Source organism: Tarenaya hassleriana, unplaced genomic scaffold, assembly GCF_000463585.1.
Source record: "Tarenaya hassleriana unplaced genomic scaffold, ASM46358v1 Cleome12, whole genome shotgun sequence".
Taxonomy (NCBI): Eukaryota; Viridiplantae; Streptophyta; class Magnoliopsida; order Brassicales; family Cleomaceae; genus Tarenaya; species Tarenaya hassleriana.
The window spans coordinates 3,292,966-3,311,661 of NW_010962392.1; the positions used below are offsets into that span (position 1 = coordinate 3,292,966).

Genomic DNA, 18,696 nt, shown 5'->3' on the forward strand with positions numbered 1-18,696 from the left:
CTTCCGAATTTGTGATAGTGGTGAGGATAAAGTAACCGAATTTATAATACAAAACTTCAAAAAGATTTTATCAAAAAAAAAAACTTCAAAAAGAAAATGAAATTATATAAAATAAAAGAAAATTATACATAAGATAAATGGTAAAATACAATATGCAATGATTTTGTGACGGGGAAAAGAAATTAAAAAAAATAGCAATTAATGGAATGAATATATATGTAATGACAAATATAATTTATAACATTTAACAACGATTACATATGTAAGATTTATAATATTTATGACAAAAAGATATTTGCGATGACATAACAACTGGAAACGTGAAAACCGCAAAATGTGTCTTCTTCAATTATGCATAAGACTATAGAACTCAATTTCTTTATATTATAAATGTTTTATATCGTTTAATGAGCAAACTATCAGTATTGTTTAATTTAATAATCGTTATACAAAAGCTACAGAATCTGAACTAGCATAATATTATATTAACCATGTTATGAACTTTTAAAAGGTTTACCGTCTCGACGCCATATTTTATCATTTTAGGTCCACATGACCAATTATTTAAATAAAAAGGTAAAGTTAAAATAAAAAATAATATAATTGAATACATTTTTGGTTTTATTGCACAACCTGACCTGTGAGCGCCACTTCGTCGCTGTTTATTCCACTATCAATCTTCCCCTTTCTCTCCTTCGAGAAAGATTTTGTAACTTATTATTTCCCTTTAAAAAATTAAATATATAAATTTCTATAGTCTCCATTTATATATAAACATCGACGTGATATTATATAAACGTAATATGATTCGTCAATACATTATTTTTTCATGAATAAATCATCTTTTTTAGAATATGAATATGATTTCTCTTTAATATTTCATCATTCACTTAAGAACTAAAGACCACTATGGAGAGTTCTCCATGTTAATTCTCAAACAAACACTTAACACTTAAGATGTCAAACAAACACTTAACACTTAAGATGTCTAGAGTATATGATATGAAGAGTAACGTGTGTTGACTTCGTCAAACGTCGTCTTTAACCAGATAATTATAACGACGTTATTTAGATACGTTTATGTATAATGTGGAGATAATAGACAATCAAAATTGATATTTCGTATAAGTCGAAATGTGAAAATGCATGGTCGTAGTATAGATGAATGATTTCTTTATCTTATCAGATCACTAACGGGATGAGAAAGTAGTTGAATTGGAAGAACTTTTGTTTCATGTCCTTGTTCAACATATAATATCGTGAGATAAACTATCGGAATTTGAAGTATGATTGCGTTATCAATAAAGAAAAAAAAAGACATGAACATAATATATTTATATGTTTTAAAATCAAAGAATAAAAAGCAGAAAATTAAAAAACATGGGTTTCAAAATGTGGAACGGATGACGATGGGATATGAGATGTTCTATCTCGTGTAATGAATCCACAAAATCATGAAAAGCATCTAATCCTTCAACTTTAGATTTTTTCTAAATATATTCTCTCTCTTATAACGATGGTTAACCCCCGAAAATCATTGATATGTTGAAACTTTTTTATAAACGTGTAATCATAAAAGAATACGATTCGATAGGATAAAATGTATATTTAAATATATAATAAAAAACTTATAGTGGACGTCTAATTTAAGGCAAACCATAAATAGCAGTAGCCAATAGCTCAAGACACACACCACAATCACTTGACCCCAAACAAAAAAAAAAAAAAAATTAGAGCAATGGAAAAGAACCACAGGCCACACATTGCGATGCTCTTTATACAGATTATATACGCAGGAATGGCTCTGTTCTCTAAGCTGGCAGTGTCCCAAGGCACCAACCCTTTTGTCTTCGTCTTCTACAGACAAGCCTTTGCCACTCTGGTCTTGGCCCCTTTCGCCTTCTTCCTTGAGAGGTTTTGTTCCTTGTTCATCGCTCTTCTCATTTACCATTCTTTTTTCTTTTCTTTTTCGTGCAATGCAAACGCTTACCGTATGCGTTCTTTGCGCCATCTCTTGCGCAGCGGCAAGTCTTCCCCGTTGTCGTTCGTCTTGCTGGTCAAGATCTTCCTGATTTCTCTATGTGGGTATGTATATACATACATATATAACAAAATGGTATAAGTCCGGATTCGGATTCTTGGACCGCAAGTCAAGATTGCGGTTCTTGAATTGTATAGGGAATGATTTGATTTTACGAGCAGCAATATGCAAACCCATTATAACGAAATCGATTTGCGTTCGATGTTATTATATAATTTATTGTCATTCTTTTTTTCTAAATATCTATACAACTATTATATTATACAGACTGACGATGAGTCTGAATCTCTACTACGTCGCCATCAACTACACCACGGCCACTTTCGCCGCGGCCACGACCAACACAATCCCGTCCATCACCTTTGTCCTCGCTCTTCTCTTCAGGTACGTACCGTACAACCCCGTTTCTACACGTGCGTATACTAACGTGCGCATATATACGCGTACGTGTACTAACGTGCGCATATCCACGACTAAAGGTTGGAGACACTGTCGCTGAAGAAGACGCATGGACTGGCCAAAGCGCTGGGATCGGCCGTAGGAGTGTCGGGCGCTTTTGTGTTCGCCTTTGTGAAAGGGCCGAGTCTGATAAACCAAAGGAGTGGTGGTGGTGACGTGGCATCAAACGACGTCGTTTCAATGTCGACCGAAAATTGGCTTAAAGGCTCCATCACGATGCTCTCCGCCAATACTTCTTGGTGTTTGTGGCTCGTCTTGCAGGTAACCCACTAATTATCATTTATCACATTATTAAACCATTAATTCACGAATATGTAACTGCGTAATTTGTAATATTTTGTTATATTAATAATAATAATATCACCCTAAATCCATCACCATGAATTACCTAATACTTTAGGGGTCGTTTTCGGGCAAAACATTGATGTTCGTGTACATACATTTTCTCAGACATATCTCCGTAATTATAGCTTATTTATCATTCGACAAAACATAAAGTAGCATAATAAGTCACATTTAACCTTTGTAACATAAATTTTAATGTTATCATTAATTTTCTATTGAAATTTGACAGTTCTTATTAAGGATAAAATTGGAAAGTACTTTAAAATTTTGTTTGAAAAACGTAAAATGATAATTATTTAGTAATAAAAAATAGAATAAAATGTTAAATATTATAAAACGGAGGGAGTAATAATTTTCTAAAATATTTTAACGCATTTTATATAGTCAAAATCAGGCCCTTTTTGTGGAATCCGATGAATCCCATTTTCAAAGATTGTCACACGTGCCACGTGTTCCGCACATAACATATGCATTTGATTTTGTAATAATATCCCGGTCCAAAATTACCATAAAGAAAAAAACCCAATACCTTTACAAACTAAATATCTCGAGCACTAGTCGGCATATTATGAAATTACAATTTTTTTTATTGATTTTTGTACATATCAAGTGCTTTTCAATAATGCATACAATTATATAGAAACTTCCAACGATGGAAGAAGAAAAATCATATATTTTTTTTAACAAATCAATTGGGTAGACAAAGGTGATGAAGGAATATCCGGCAAAGCTGAGACTGGTGGCACTGCAGTGCTTCTTCAGCTGCATCCAAACCGCGATTTGGGCTGTCTCAGTGGACAGAGATCCCTCTGTCTGGAAACTCCAACTCGGCCTCCCTCTCCTCTCCATCGCCTATTGCGTATGTGTTCCTTCAATTCCCCTCTTTATATATATATATATGTATATAACTGAATTAACATTTTACAGTATATATATTGGGTGAATTTGTGCAGGGGATAGTGGTGACGGGGATTACGTATTGGTTACAAGTGTGGGCGATAGAGAAGAGAGGGCCGGTCTTCACGTCCATGTTCACCCCCTTGGCTCTCATCATTACTTCCATCCTCTCCTCTTTCCTTTTCAAAGAGTCTCTCTACCTTGGGAGGTCCGTTTTCTCTCTCCTTTTGTCGTTATTCTATCACATTTTATATATATATATATATATATATATATCTAATAATCCAAACACGTGTTCAACATATTCATGAGAAAATGTTATTATTATATGGTATATGTTAAAAAATGTCACGTTTATATCTTAGAATGTATCAATATTGATGTGGACAGCGTGGGAGGGGCGATACTGATGGTGGGAGGACTGTACAGTGTCCTGTGGGGGAAAACCAGAGAAGAAACGGACAAAACTGGTGACATCCAACGAGGAACTAAAGAGGAAAACATCGTCTTGGACCGCATTTCCACTCAACACTGACTCGTCGGCCTTGTTCCCAAAGCCACGTGTCCTCGTTGTTTTTTTTGTTTCATCAGTACATGTCGTGGTGGTTTCAAATATTTTTTTGAAACTCACCCTTTACATTTGTTGTTGTTTTTTTTTTAAATTTTACCAACTATATATATGCGCATGCAACTATAAGTTTTATTTGAGATTTATGCTATATATATATATATATATTCATTAGTATACATTTGTGCAGTTTGAAAACTATTAACCCACATTTCCATGTCCGAATAAACAAGGGTTCGCGAATATTTATCGATCTTGAACCGATCTTTAAATTGCCTCAACTTTCCAACTGAAATAAACTTTTTTCTTTTTGGTTACAGCAAAATTAAATTTAAAAGGGAAAAAAATCGCATGATTGTTGTGCTGATATCATGAAATTTGATAAGATTCTCAATTTTTTTTTAAAATAAAATAATCAATAGTATTAGGGAAAAACAAAACAAAACTGTTGAATAGGCCATTTTGAAGATGAGGTCCTTAGGGTAGGGCCCAATTAATGCGATTACAGCATTGAATGGACTGTTCTAGTCCATATAAATGAGCCCAATAGTAGTCTTGGCCCCAACTATGTTTATGATATTATATATATATATATATGTGTGTGTGTGCGCGTAATTTATTTAGTGTTCCCTATACGAAATAGTAATAAACTTTGATATCCATTGATATATTTAATAGGATAAAAAATTACATCGGTTAGCTTGCTACGTAGAAAAAGCATAAGGTTTTTGTTGGAATATTTTTTCAAAATTATATATATTCTAAACATTTCGAGAAGTTGGTATACTTTTGTGGGATATTTTAATATATACGCAATCACAGGTGCACAATGTTTATGCTTTTATTATGTAACACGTATGGAGACGTATACAGTAGCTTATCGACGTCTCTTTAAGCATATACGTGTTTGCTTCTATGTGCCTTGGTGGGTTTATAATAAAAATATTAATTAATTACAACTTTAATGTACATTAAATAGTTTATAAATATAATCCAAGTAGCTTTTGGGCAGTTAATTAAGTACAGCTGGAAGTAATTAAGAAAGATCCAATGATATAACTTATATTTATTTACTCATGTACGCTTACGCAATTCCACGTGTAGACGAGATTAACATTCCTCTAATTATACATCATATAGCAATTACTATTAATTTGAGAACTACAAAAAATAGTAACGATTGCTCACAAAAAAAAAAAAACTTTTTACTAATGAAACATAATATAATATGGACGTTTCAATCGAGTGATGAATAAATTATGGTATATATAAAATACGAAAAAAAAATCCTAAAAAAATATGTACGATTAATTAAAATAAAAATGCCCTTTGACTCTTTAAAAATGAAATCCTACCATATCTGATGTTACACGTATACGTTTAATGGTTTAAACATGATGCAGCTGTGCAAGAGTCAACATGACATATAAACATTGCGTACTGTATGAATTATCGTAAGTCAAAATTCTTCTCGGATTCGAGGTTTCCTTCACCAATCTAACATAAAATCATATCAAGGAATTATTTAAATTACAACACTTATTTCAACACCACCATTAATCGGCATTATATCAAAAATATTTTTCATCTATTATTTTGATTTCAACAAATACCTTTTTCCAAAAACTTTATAATTTATGCGAGACCAGAAATTTAGTTTGGTATTGGTGATACCCTCCCACCCTTTGTCTTTGGGTAGCAAGGCGAATGTTTTGCACAGTTCGATCCAATTCTAGTAGTAGCGACGTGCAAACTAAGTTTTTTTTTTAGGATAATTAGGTATTCTAGGTCGAGGTCTAGTCTAATTTCGGGATCAGAAACAAGATATGTTCAATCTTTCTCTAATTTGAGACTCGAAATCGGGGTGAAAAATACGCTTTTATGTTCTTACTCGAAAATTTTAAAAATCTTCCATTCAGAAAACGTAAACTTTTTGGTCGAGCCAGAGAGAGTAAGTAACGATTAAAAAAATCTCAAACGACAAAAAAATGTTTTCTTTTTTAATGCTCGAATTTCTCGGCAAACAAATAATTTTCACTGTTCAAGGATAATCTCGCCATTTAAAAAATTATTTTACAAATACCTTATTTTTGCCCATTGAAAAAACATAAAAAAAATATTATCATTTCTTATAAGGAAAAATAAATAAATTTATGCAAGTGGCTAAAAACAGCAAACGGAGTCAACTAAACTAACCGTTAGGTCGGAATGTCGTGGACTGACGGAGCAAGGAAACGTCGTTAAGGGTAGTATCGTCATAGACGGAATAATTGGCTAGGAACGAGTTCCACTCATTAAGCAAAAACGAGGTGATTGATTAATTAAAGTAATTCACTAGATTAACTATTAATTAATATAATTTAATAAAATTAACAAGGGCAGGGCAGGGGGTATTAAATCGGAGCAGCACATTTCTTAATGCAAGCTGGTGAATTGGATTTAATAGTCTTTTGAAATCCGCTACTTCTTTACAACGAAGAAAAGGTAAACTGCTAGAGAGAGGAAAAAGACCAAAAGAGTCGACACAGGCTAGAGAGAGAAACCAAAGGATCTAAACTGTAGAGGACGAAGAAGATGATAAACCAAATCTCTTTAGGTATGTTTCATCTGATCTTCTTCTCGTCTCACTAGATCTGCCGCTTCATTTCGATCTTTCTGCAGTTTTTTTTTTCTGGGCTTCTTTCGGCACTAGATCTCGTTGTTTGACCAAAAGATCTGATCTCTATTTTTTGAGTATATTTTTCGGATTTTTGTTGTTCTCATGGATGTTCCGTGTTGGTGATTGGTTCCATAGGAAGCTGAAGAAGCTAACGGAGCTTGATTAGGTGTCGAGGTTAGCGTCTGACTGTCGAATTCGTGTTCTTTTGCTCTTCAACCTTCGAAGATGTCGTGGGTTTGAGTCAAATTTGGAGCCAGTGAAGTAGATAGGAATAAGTAGTAAAATCATCAAGAGCATTGATTTTCTTTGCATTAATTTTTGGAAATTTCCAGAATTTCGGCCGAAAATGGTAAGAAATAGTTAAATTGGTAGGTTGCGTGTTGATTTCGATTTAGTTCCACCAAACTTTTGAAATGTTTTCTTCATCTAACACCTTTCATTGTCGTGTCTTGCCAAATCTTGGATCAGTTTAAGTTTTTTTGACTTCCGGGTCGGCTGTTTCCGTCTGAAACTCTGTTTCTTTCGCGTAGATTCTAGAATCTTTGTCTGAATTCTCAGATAGATTTAAACAGTGCATGAAGTTTCAGTTAACAGCAATTCATCGGATTTGTGTAGGGTTTTAATCCGATGAAAAGTTGAACACTTTGGTGTTTTTGGTCCATATTTTCTTGCGGGAACCTTTTCTCCTTGGTTTTTGGCTATAAGCCATTTATCTATTCTACACTCTCCTTTTGTTGGCTGTTACCTTTCAGCAAAATCTGAGAGAAGCTTATCTTGATTGCAGCGGCGTGCATTTAGAGGATTACTGTCTGGGTTTTAACTTGGAGGGTATATTAATCTAATTCATGGTTGGAAAAGTTCACATAGTTTGAAGCTATCTGTCAGTCCAGTAAATGTCATTCCGCAGCATAGTTCGTGACGTCAGGGATAGCATTGGAAGCTTGTCAAGGCGTAGCTTCGAAGTGAGGCTTCCGGGTCTTCACAGGGCAAAGTCCCATGGCACGTTGCACGAAACGAATGATCATCCGGTAATTGTCCAAAACAGCCGTTGGGCAAGTCTGCCTCCCGAACTGCTTCGGGATGTGATAAAAAGGTTGGAGGAAAGCGAGAGCACTTGGCCTGCTCGCAAGCACGTCGTGGCTTGTGCTGCTGTTTGCAGGTCTTGGAGAGATATGTGTAAGGAAATCGTCAAGAGTCCTGAGTTCTCTGGGAAGATCACCTTTCCGGTTTCATTGAAACAGGCAAGTTTCCGTTATGGCACTGTCTCTGGCGGAAATCATCTAGTCATTGTTACACGAAATGCTTTATATCTAACAGTTGTTCATATTACTTTGATACTACAGCCAGGTGCTAGGGATGGAACAATACAGTGTTTCATCAAGAGGGACAAGTCTAATTTAACCTATCATCTTTACCTTTGTCTTAGTCCGGGTAAGTATCTCTTCTGCTGTTTTATTGGCGTTCTGTGTCTGGCTGCCTGTAAATACAAAGGTTTCGTCTTTCTACTGTCTAAAACGTTTGTGTATGAACTTGCAAGTTAACAGTTAAGCTCCTTGGAACTGTACCGTGTATCCCCGTTCTTTCTAACCGGACTCTATTTCTTCAGCTCTACTTGTTGAAAATGGCAAGTTTCTGCTGTCTGCAAAACGCACCCGAAGAACTACTTACACAGAGTACGTGATATCCATGCACGCAGACAACATCTCGAGATCAAGCAGCACTTACATAGGCAAACTAAGGTAGAAACTTGAAACCCTTTGACTACATTTTTCCCTAGAATGTTGAGTCCACTCAGGCTTAGTCTTTGATTAAGCTGCATTCACATGTTCTTTCTTGTTTCAGGTCTAATTTCCTAGGAACCAAGTTCATAATTTATGACACTCAGCCTCCATACAACAACTCTCAGCTCTCACCACCGGGCCGGAGTCGGAGGTTCTATTCCAAGAAAGTCTCTCCCAAAGTCCCGACAGGAAGTTACAGCATTGCCCATATCAGCTACGAGCTAAACGTGCTTGGCACTCGCGGGCCACGCAGGATGCATTGCATCATGCACTCTATCCCAGCCTCGGCTCTGGAACCTGGAGGCAGTGTCCCAGGCCAACCCGAGCTTCTCCCTCGTGCTCTGGATGAATCCTTCCGCAGCATTGGGTCATCAAAGATAATCGATCACTCGGTAGAGTTCAGCAGTACACGGTTCTCTGACATAGTCGGACCTCAGGGCGGGGAAGACGAGAACGAAGGAAAAGAAAGGCCTTTGGTACTTAAGAATAAACCTCCAAGGTGGCACGAGCAACTTCAGTGTTGGTGCCTGAACTTCAGGGGGCGAGTGACGGTTGCTTCGGTGAAGAATTTCCAGCTGATCGCTGCCACGACTCAGCCAGCAGCAGGAGCCCCGACTCCGGCGGTGCAGCCGGGACAATCCGACCACGACAAGATCATATTACAGTTTGGGAAAGTGGGCAAGGACATGTTCACCATGGACTATCGTTATCCACTCTCTGCTTTTCAAGCTTTTGCAATTTGCTTGAGTAGCTTCGACACGAAATTGGCATGTGAATAAAAAAAAAAAACAATGACTACAACTCGGGGGATGGAAGAAAAAAACATGAGTAACAAGAAAATGTGATTAGAGTTTAGGAACTGTTGGTTGTATTGTAATGCTGTTTGTGTTTTTTTTTTCTTTTTCTTCTTATTTTTGTTGAAATGTTGGTTTTGTTTGACTTTTATTTCCGGGTGTCTTTAATTGGCCAATATTGCAAATATTCCTTTTAAAATGCATATTACTCCAACCATAACTTTGACAAATCTAGATCTAGGGGTTTCAAAATGATTGAACTCATATGTTATACATAACGTTGATTATTAATTACTCGTGTTTATTTTACGAAAATTAAATGACATTGAGTAGAACAGCCATCAAACATATAACGTAAAAGAATATTTTTATCAAAGAATTACCATTACTATTAAAATGCAAAAAAAAAAATATTTTATCAAACAACTTCCATTAATGTTAATCAATAAAAATGATCATTACCAAATATTCCGTTATCAATGAAAGGTGATAGCTATTCCAAAAAATATTTACAGTCAAAATCGATTATTACATTAGGAAAATCTTTTTTTTTGTTAAATCATTAGGAAAATCTTTGATAATGATATTAATTATAATTTCGTAAATAAAATAAAAAATAAACTTAGTGTTAAATAATATTATTGAAATGATTTTTTATATAATCATTAATCAAAATCCTGAAAAATTGAAAAAGAAAAAGAAAAATAGACAAAATTAAAATCTACTTAGAAAGACTACATAATTTTTTTAAAAAAAAACTATTGGAACAAAAGTGTATCGAGAAAATAAATAGATTTCTATAAATATAATAAATATATGGAAAACTTTTCTGAGAACAAACAATTTGAAACATTAAAAGAAAAATATCATACTTTTCATTAAAATTTAAAACTGAGGATGGGAAAGCAATAATAAGATACAATAGTTATCTAAAAAACGGATATCCGAAGAATATCAATGATATAAAAGAATAAGAAAGAGAATTATATTATAATCGATATATTATAAAAGGAACCAAATTGAAAAGGTTCTATTTGAATATATTCTTAAATACAGCACATTCATTAATATGTGCTTACTAAGAGTCACCATGATTTTAACTTTAGAAACAAAGACTATAAAAATAGATGATTTATTTAAATCATTAATCTATAAAAAAAAAATCAATGACACTAATAGAATCAAATAGTAAATCTTTATTGTGATTGAACCTAATATTAAGGATAGAAAACCCACTATCAACAATAATATCATATCTTAGACAATTAGGAAAAACTATATCGATAATTAACAACCTTACAAAAATGATTAAAAAATGATTTTGTAGAGATATCTCATAACATATTTAGAGAATTGAGTTATACTCTTTTTGAATTTGCTAATATTATAAAAAAAAATATCGAGAACTAAAAATGATAGAAGTAAAATATTTGAGGAATAATAACTTAAAAAAATATCTAAAAATATCGATTTATTAGAAGTATCGTCAAAAGCACTTGAATTGTTATATGACTTAAGAGAAATCAATTAATGAAATGAATGAAAAAAATAGTAAATTACTTTAACAAAAAAAAAAAAGAAAAAAATAGTAAATTAATAAAATAATTGAGAAAGATAAATCGATATATTACAATAAAAAAGCAATTTGAACAATTTATCATATTAAATAAAAAAATATATATTTATATATCAAAATAAGATAAAGCATACGAAAGAAACATTAAAATTTTTTGAAAATATTTTAATCCCATAAAAAATAATACGATTACTACAAATAAAATATTGAATTTTAAAATCAAAGATAATATTGATATTTTAAAATTTGTAAAGGTGCACGTATCAAATTGCAAACCGAGGCTTCTCGTTTGACTGTCTATGCATAATATCTCGTTTTTCGTTTTTTATTTTTAAAATTTCAAAACATGTAAGAGAGAAAATCAGAGCTGACGGGACCAAGTCGTCTGTCTCTGTTACGCGCCAACGAAGACTTAGCTGTATTTGCCACGTGGCATTGCTTGGTACATTTTTTCCGTCACAGCTCTGTCCTAATATCTCCACGTGCCATCTTCTGAACTCTCCTTCACTTCCTATTTGTCACAGCCTCCTGAGTCTAGAAATATATGACATCCAATCCAACGGCCGAAAGTTTATGTTGTTCTTTTAAAATGGAGATCTCTATCCTCAGAGCCTGGACACGTGTCACGGCATGTTGGGAGAGTAACCAAAAAAAAAGGAAGGCATTTTTTTAAAATTAATAAAATTTTGTATGACATCAGATTAGAAAAATAAAAAGTTTATGAATGAAAATGAAGAGATAATGTAGACGTAGACCTAATTTTAATTGCAAATAAATTATTATTAATATTTTGAAGTTATTGTAAATTTTAGAAAATATAATTTAAGAAGATGTTGATATTGATACTATTTCTGGAATTATTATTTTAAATTCAAATTATGGACTATCATATGATATCTTGTCTTATAATATATTATAAGTAAGATTAGATAGTCAATTAGATTATTATTACAAGATCAATGTCTTCATGTGATAAAATTCCCCATTTCCCTTAAAAGAAAATCTAATCTGACAATAACTAATACATGTGAAGTACTAATAACAAATATTTATTCAATGATGTCGCATAGTACAAACATTTCCAACCGGTTCCAATGATTAATTTTTGTGTATTGCAGCTTAAGGTTCATTTTACACGTTTTATCGAATTAAATTTTTTAAATTTAGAAAAAACTATATACACTTTTATGACCAGTTTTTAATTATTCTATATAATTTCAATTTATTTTTTATTTCATAATTATTGTAAAAAAAGAAGAAGTTATTTTTATGTTTAAATTCATAAGTACTCCATTTCAATTCAATTAACATGATTTTAACAAAAAGACTGACATTTAAAAAAAAAAGAAAAAAAAGTGGAGGTCGTTCTCCTTCTCAACCAGGCCACCCTAAAACGCGGTCCAAATCCGTCCCTTATAATCCCAGTCTCCTTCGTTGGGTTTTCTTCATCACTCTCTCTCTCTCTTCTAAGCCTAAGAAAAAAAAAAGGGAGATTTTTCTTTTTTGGAATTTTCTCAAGCGAAACCTATCTTTCTCGGAAATCCGATTTTTCGGGAAATACTTTTCTTGAGGATGCCAGCGACGGATTACCAGGGATCGTTTGGGAGGTCGTTATTGAGCCTTCGGCGTGACCAGGTGGATTCCACGGGAGCTCACGAGCCTACTTCCATGGAGGTTGAGCTGGATTCGTTCCAGAGACAGGTCACCGAGAGGTTTGTCGATCTTACTGTCTCCGGGTCCGATGAGATTCTCTCGCTCGAGTGGATTGGGAAGCTCCTCGATGCTTTTCTCTGTTGCCAGGAGGAGTTTCGCGCCATTATCGTCAACCACAGGTCTCAGCTCCAGAAGCCTCAGATGGACCGATTGATCGCCGATTACTTCGAGAGGAGCGTCAAGGCGCTCGATGTCTGCAACGCGATCCGTGACGGGATCGAGCAGATCAGGCAGTGGCAGAAGCTGATCGAAATCGTGACCTGCGCGCTGGACACCGGCGCCGGGGTTAGCGTCCAGAGGCTGCTCGGGGAGGGGCAGTTCCGCCGCGCGAAGAAGGCTCTGATCGATTTGGCAATCGGAATGCTCGACGAGAAGGAATCCTCCGGCTCGGCGTTGGCCCACCGGAACCGCTCGTTCGGGCGCAACAAGGACAACCACCACCGTTCCATGGGCCATTTCAGGTCGCTCTCGTGGAGCGTTTCGCGGTCGTGGTCTGCTGCTAGGCAATTGCAGGCTATAGGGAATAACTTGGTAACTCCTCGAGCCAGTGACATCATGGCTACGAATGGCCTCGCTGTTCCGGTTTACACAATGACGTCGATTTTGTTGTTCGTAATGTGGGTTCTCGTGGCGGCGATACCTTGCCAGGACCGGGGCTTACAAGTGCATTTCTATGTTCCTAGGCATTTCCAATGGGCGGCTCCAGTCATGTTGCTGCACGATAGGATCCTCGAGGAATCGAAGAAAAGGGACAGAAAGAATGCTTGTGGATTGCTGAGAGAGATTCATCACATTGAGAGAAGTTCGAGATTGGTGGGAGAATTAGCAGATTCAGTTCACTTCCCATTGACGGAGGAGGAGGAGGTTGAGGTGAAGCATAGAGTGCAGGAATTGGTACAGGTTTATGAAGCTCTGAAACAGGGTTTAGACCCATTTGAGAGGAAAGTGAGAGAAGTTTTCCATCGAATAGTCCGTAGCCGAACAGAGGGACTTGATTCCCTTGGAAGGGTTTCAGAATGATCCCATGGTTAGACGACTCATTCCGGGGAATACTTGAAATGCATTTTCTTTTTGTGGGGTGTTTGGTTTGGACATGAAGAACATGAACAGAGCAGAAAACTGGTTGAAGAAGAAACATTTTAGGCACTTTCGAGTCCGAAGAAATAAAAGGGTAACAAGGGAGCTCATTTTATCTATAAAAGGGTAACAAGGGAGCTCATTTTATCTATCTTTGTATGTATCACTTCATATTGTGTAAAGAAGATTAGGAATATGAAAGTCGACCTCCTCGGTCTGTGATGTTCTAATGATGTCCATCCTTCTGTTGCTATTGTGTAATTGATGTCGGTGTCGATTGCATCCTATGGTGTTGGCTCGTTTCTTCGGGCTCTCGTTATTGTTTCTTTTCTGTTTTGTACATGGGAGAAGTATACATTCTTGTTTTCCTTTTCTTGTCATCAGAACTAACATACCAAAGTTTCATAAAGGAGAGCAAGAAAATTTTCAGATTTTGCTCTTCCATGATCGTTTGATTTTGTTTACTGTGGGGACATATTGCTGTGGGAATTCTGCTGTCATGTTCAATAAATTGGTTCACACATCTCAGAGATCTCTCCTCTGTTATTCTCATGGTGAAATGTAGTTTCTGGAATGTCAACTCCGAAAACTCGGAATGAGGACTGTTTTTCTTCTGATTCTTGAATTATCAGGTGCTTGATGATGCTGGATCTTTATGATTTTTTCCAGCACACAGTGCTTGAAAACTTCGGTCACTCACCTGCGGATTCTCTTCTGTGGGTTTGATATCTCTCTACTAGATCTTTCTGCTACTTTCAGAGGCTGTGATCCTTCCATTCAGACAGGAATTTGGGCATCTGGAAAACGCGACTGGGTACGAAAACCAGGCGAAGTTGATATCTCATGCAAGATATCAAGGTACGTCGGAATTGCTCGCTCCCACTTGCCTTAATGTGTAAATAAGCTGTTAACATCAACCAAACGATTCTGGGATGATGGTTTTCTTGGATCTTGGAAGTGCCCGCATAGTAGTTTCTTCCACACTTCTTAGGCCTGCATAGCTTTGGCATGATCTTTATTGGTGGGGGCATTTTTGCTGTCAGCCTGTTCATTCAATCTTTGTGTGGTTCTACCTTAAAAGAATATCTTTTTTTTTTCAGTTAGTTCTTGGATCTGTTGTCCACATCTCTGCTGTCACTGTCTCCACCCTCTGTCCTGACCACACACACTTATGCTGAAGGTTGTGAACATGACTAGTGAGCTAATTTCGAACAGATCTTGACCGGGTAGCGACTGCCAACAACGTAAATGAGCTTCTGGTGCACCGGAAGTATTGTTTCTTGGGAGAAAACTGGTTAAAACTACCTTAGTTTCTCCTCATACATTAGGAGTTCACTCCATTTACCCATGATGTTATTCTTTTTACTCATGGTTTTCGTTCACGGTTCTGGTTGATGGGTGAACCAGAAAACTCACCCGGGAATGCATATTCACGGGTGATTTCGTTATCCTCCGTAGATCATCGGCGTTGTCATGTTTAGTTGCCCTTAAGCATTGATTATCAAAACCTTGTTTTTATCATTCTCGGGGTTAGCATTATGAGTTTCGGTGATCTTAATTGCCGTAGGGTCGTGGCTGACCCCAGATGTTTCCATGTACAGACAGTGAAAGATAGCTGAAGCTCAGCATTAATGGCGGATTGCTAAAGCAGAGTCATGAGATTCTGATGCTGAAGGGGCCACAAGTGCTGGAGCCAGGACTAAACTTGGCCTCTATTCAGGTAATGTGACTTTGGGTGAAGTGGCATTATCATGACTGGTTTCTGGTTAATTTTGTGCATCCGGTGGTACACCAAACCGGCCAATGTCTATACCGGTTATTCGATATTCGGATATCCAATGAACTCGGATTCAATTTTGGATTTGTAAACCAAGTTCTTTTCATAGATCGAATTCAAAGTCGGTTTTCGCGAATTAAAGGTAGACTATCCGACATAATTATAAAAACACATTTTTTATATATTTTTGAAACAATTGTATAATTACTCTTAATTTATTTGTTTACATTACGGAATTGTTCTCGATGTTCTAAAATAATTACAAAATATTTCTGATATTTACTAAAAGATTAAAATAATTAATAAGATTTGGTTTGGTTATATCTGGGCAGCGCAAACCGAGGTCTTTGAATATAAAATCGGATTTTTAAATATTAATATCCGAAATACTAATTCAAGAACCTTCAAATTGATATATATATATATATATATATATCGAATCCATGCTATCACCCAGGTGCATGAAGTGTGAATACAAGAATTCTTGAGCGCAAAATGTGTATAGGCTCAGTAAAGGCCCAATAAGGGCTCAAGTAAAGCCCAGATAAATGAAATGGTAGGCCCACAATATACAAGAGGCCTATTAAAAAAATAATTATCGGGAAAGGCAAATAAGGCCAAATGCCAGAAACATGTCAGTCAACTGCCACAGTCCGGGATAAGGGGGAACTATATTCCCACGCACTTGACGAGCGTCTCATTTGCACGCGCCTACTTTATTTTAATTCGCCACCCAAAGCATGGAAATATCACATTTTTGTTCTCTTCTCATTACAAAGTTCGTTATATATATATAAAAAATGATTCCAAACATAATTGATGATCCAGTATTTAATTTATTGTGGGAAAATTCAAATATAGATTTTATATAATTTTTTCAAATTTGGGTTTTGAACCCCAAAACGTTATAAATTGGTGAAGGTATATGTAATCCATAGATCATGGAAAAATATACAACTAATTAGATTTCAAATATTTAAGTTTTTTTAGTTTATTCTTATGAATATGTTACCAATAACCGTTTGGTTTTAGATTAAAAAAAATAGTTAAATTGTTTAATTATGTCATTACTTTTCAAACGAACAAATGATATTTGAAAACTAAAAAAACGAAAACCTTAAATAATTGGGAGAAATTAAAAAATCATGTGGCCATCATCATAACTATAAGGTTCCCTTTGAGGGCGTGTGAGCCAAATTCTAATGTGAAAGGTTTGACTTCGGAAGAAGAAATAATTGAAAGGCGGTTGCAATTCAATGCCCATATCTCACATGATCACTTTCTTGTTGTCCACTCCCCTTATCTCGTTTATCACCAATGATCAACCTCTCTCTTTCTTTTTCCATTGAGAAGAAGCCGCCATGGATCAACGAGCATCCCAAGAACTTGATCGACCCTTGCCTCTCTTGTCGCGGTTGATCCGTTTGGAACTTTTGGTAATACCAAGAATATTCGTTTCACTGATATGTGTGTAGTATATATAGAATGCTTGTCATTTGTTGTTTCTTTCTTTTTCTTTTTTGTCGAATTTCAATGTCCTAAACTTCAAGGGATGCCTTTCCAGATGGAATGTTCTACGCCGAGTGAGTTGGCTTCTACGACCAAGGATGACGAGTGCAAGGACATATCTTTGGCTCTTGAAGAAGTAGAGCATAGAGGATCAATTGCGCATAGACTCACCATGCTCGAGAAAAGGCTCTTTAAGGTCCTGCAATCTATTTAAAACACCGTTATCGAATTGAAAAAAGCTGGAAACGTTTCATCGGGAGTGTGCTTCAGGTGGTTCAGATGAGATTGGAGCTGGAAGAAACGTGCAACGCCAAGTTAAAAACATCGGATCTCGGAAAAATGGAGAATGGAGGAAGGCATTTGGAAAGCAAGAAAGATGGCCCATTCGAGAGAAAATATCAAGTGGTATGAAAAATCTCACTAGTTCTTGCAGTAGTAGATGACACCAAAGCTTTTTCTTTCCCTTTCCTCGACGATTATATCTCGATATTCTATATATGCGTGTGTATATATTTTGAATAGACCGAAAAAAAGATTGGATGTGAATATGGTGGTGGATGATTGGCAGGAGATCCCAAGAGAGGAAAACCAGCAAGAGGGAGGGTGGAAAAGGAATGTGAAGTCAAGTGGTAAAAGAAGATGGTTCATCTGCACTTAGGGATGGATGTGGATGATGATCATCATCATGTCATTTTCTCCCCCACAAAAATTGTGTTTTTCTTTTCACTAACTAAATAATGGAGCTTAATGATGTTGGATTCGAGTAACACTCTTTTTTTTTTGGTATGGCCTCTATGTTTTGCTATTAATAGAAATTTCACTTTCTGTAGCACCAATGGCACATAATCGAGTAATATAGTACGTACATGTAAGCATCACCATCTCTTTTGCAGATTGTTTTAGTGATACAGCTTTACATATATATACATACATACTCTTCATACAATGCCCTAAAAGCAATGGTAGCTCTGCACTGAAGCACAAGTAAGAGTTGCTACTGAAATTTCCTCCCATAACATGGAAGACATTACCCATGTGGAGGAATAGACTTGCATGATCCTTTCTTTGGCTTCTGGGTCAGCTCATACGGTAAAAGGAACCAACGATTTCACCAATAAAAAGCCAGAATTCTTCGTTCATTAGTGCAGCATCGACTAGTGATGGTGATGAGACATATAGGCGAAAGCAAAGCCAGCCGACATTGATGGAAGCGTGGTCTTCCATGTAACACAAAAACAGAGATGTATCTAAAGTTCCATGGAGGGAATTGGAAAGAAACATCTACGGCCTCTTACATGTAATCCAGCCATACTTACAGCAAACTGACCCGAGTAGCAGAGCACTGAATTCTTTTCACCGGGGTTAGCGTCCAGAGGCTGCTCGGGGAGGGGCAGTTCCGCCGCGCGAAGAAGGCTCTGATCGATTTGGCAATCGGAATGCTCGACGAGAAGGAATCCTCCGGCTCGGCGTTGGCCCACCGGAACCGCTCGTTCGGGGGCA

General features: G+C 36.0%; 4 protein-coding genes across 6 annotated transcripts; all 4 read left to right on the plus strand.

Annotated features, from left to right (window-relative positions):
* The first annotated feature begins 1,697 nt into the window (after positions 1–1,697).
* Positions 1,698–4,450, plus strand: LOC104806857 (WAT1-related protein At1g43650). Its single transcript, XM_010531942.2, has 7 exons — positions 1,698–1,914; positions 2,023–2,085; positions 2,309–2,425; positions 2,521–2,761; positions 3,546–3,704; positions 3,799–3,950; positions 4,133–4,450. Exons 1-7 carry the CDS (start codon positions 1,739–1,741, stop codon positions 4,275–4,277), a joined length of 1,053 nt encoding a protein of 350 aa, XP_010530244.1. The 5' UTR covers positions 1,698–1,738; the 3' UTR covers positions 4,278–4,450.
* Positions 4,451–6,755: 2,305 nt separating this feature from the next.
* On the plus strand, positions 6,756–9,695 carry LOC104806858 (tubby-like F-box protein 8). Of its 2 annotated transcripts, XM_010531943.2 has the most exons (6): positions 6,756–6,906; positions 7,105–7,143; positions 7,754–8,210; positions 8,313–8,400; positions 8,576–8,708; positions 8,812–9,695. In XM_010531943.2, the coding sequence occupies exons 3-6, from the start codon at positions 7,863–7,865 to the stop codon at positions 9,527–9,529; spliced, it is 1,287 nt and encodes a 428-aa protein (XP_010530245.1). In that variant the 5' UTR covers positions 6,756–6,906; positions 7,105–7,143; positions 7,754–7,862; the 3' UTR covers positions 9,530–9,695. The 2 variants fall into 2 exon arrangements, with proteins under 2 accessions (XP_010530245.1, XP_010530246.1); XM_010531944.2 differs by lacking the exon at positions 7,105–7,143 and having other exon boundaries at positions 6,757–6,906.
* A 2,860-nt stretch (positions 9,696–12,555) lies between these two features.
* Positions 12,556–14,290, plus strand: LOC104806860. The gene has a single exon (XM_010531948.1). The coding sequence runs from the start codon at positions 12,693–12,695 to the stop codon at positions 13,851–13,853; it is 1,161 nt and encodes a 386-aa protein (XP_010530250.1). The 5' UTR covers positions 12,556–12,692; the 3' UTR covers positions 13,854–14,290.
* A 2,616-nt stretch (positions 14,291–16,906) lies between these two features.
* Positions 16,907–18,120, plus strand: LOC104806859. 2 transcript variants are annotated; one of them, XM_010531947.2, is made up of 4 exons: positions 16,907–17,123; positions 17,252–17,392; positions 17,476–17,601; positions 17,765–18,120. In XM_010531947.2, exons 1-4 carry the CDS (start codon positions 17,049–17,051, stop codon positions 17,852–17,854), a joined length of 432 nt encoding a protein of 143 aa, XP_010530249.1. In that variant the 5' UTR covers positions 16,907–17,048; the 3' UTR covers positions 17,855–18,120. The 2 variants fall into 2 exon arrangements, with proteins under 2 accessions (XP_010530249.1, XP_010530247.1); XM_010531945.2 differs by having other exon boundaries at positions 16,917–17,123; positions 17,467–17,601.
* Positions 18,121–18,696: the final 576 nt, after the last annotated feature.

Excerpts from the sequence above, each read along its gene's own strand:
- LOC104806860 (XM_010531948.1), top strand. The coding sequence starts at position 12,693 with ATGCCAGCGACGGATTACCAGGGATCGTTTGGGAGGTCGTTATTGAGC.
- LOC104806858 (XM_010531943.2), top strand. The coding sequence starts at position 7,863 with ATGTCATTCCGCAGCATAGTTCGTGACGTCAGGGATAGCATTGGAAGC. Across the intron at positions 8,211-8,312 it reads TTCCGGTTTCATTGAAACAG|CCAGGTGCTAGGGATGGAAC; the intron begins GCAAGTTTCCGT and ends TTGATACTACAG. Across the intron at positions 8,401-8,575 it reads TTACCTTTGTCTTAGTCCGG|CTCTACTTGTTGAAAATGGC; the intron begins GTAAGTATCTCT and ends CTATTTCTTCAG.
- LOC104806859 (XM_010531945.2), top strand. The coding sequence starts at position 17,049 with ATGGATCAACGAGCATCCCAAGAACTTGATCGACCCTTGCCTCTCTTG. Across the intron at positions 17,393-17,466 it reads TCGAGAAAAGGCTCTTTAAG|GTGGTTCAGATGAGATTGGA; the intron begins GTCCTGCAATCT and ends AGTGTGCTTCAG. Across the intron at positions 17,602-17,764 it reads TCGAGAGAAAATATCAAGTG|GAGATCCCAAGAGAGGAAAA; the intron begins GTATGAAAAATC and ends GATGATTGGCAG.
- LOC104806857 (XM_010531942.2), top strand. The coding sequence starts at position 1,739 with ATGGAAAAGAACCACAGGCCACACATTGCGATGCTCTTTATACAGATT. Across the intron at positions 1,915-2,022 it reads TTCGCCTTCTTCCTTGAGAG|CGGCAAGTCTTCCCCGTTGT; the intron begins GTTTTGTTCCTT and ends TCTCTTGCGCAG. Across the intron at positions 2,086-2,308 it reads TTCCTGATTTCTCTATGTGG|ACTGACGATGAGTCTGAATC; the intron begins GTATGTATATAC and ends TATATTATACAG.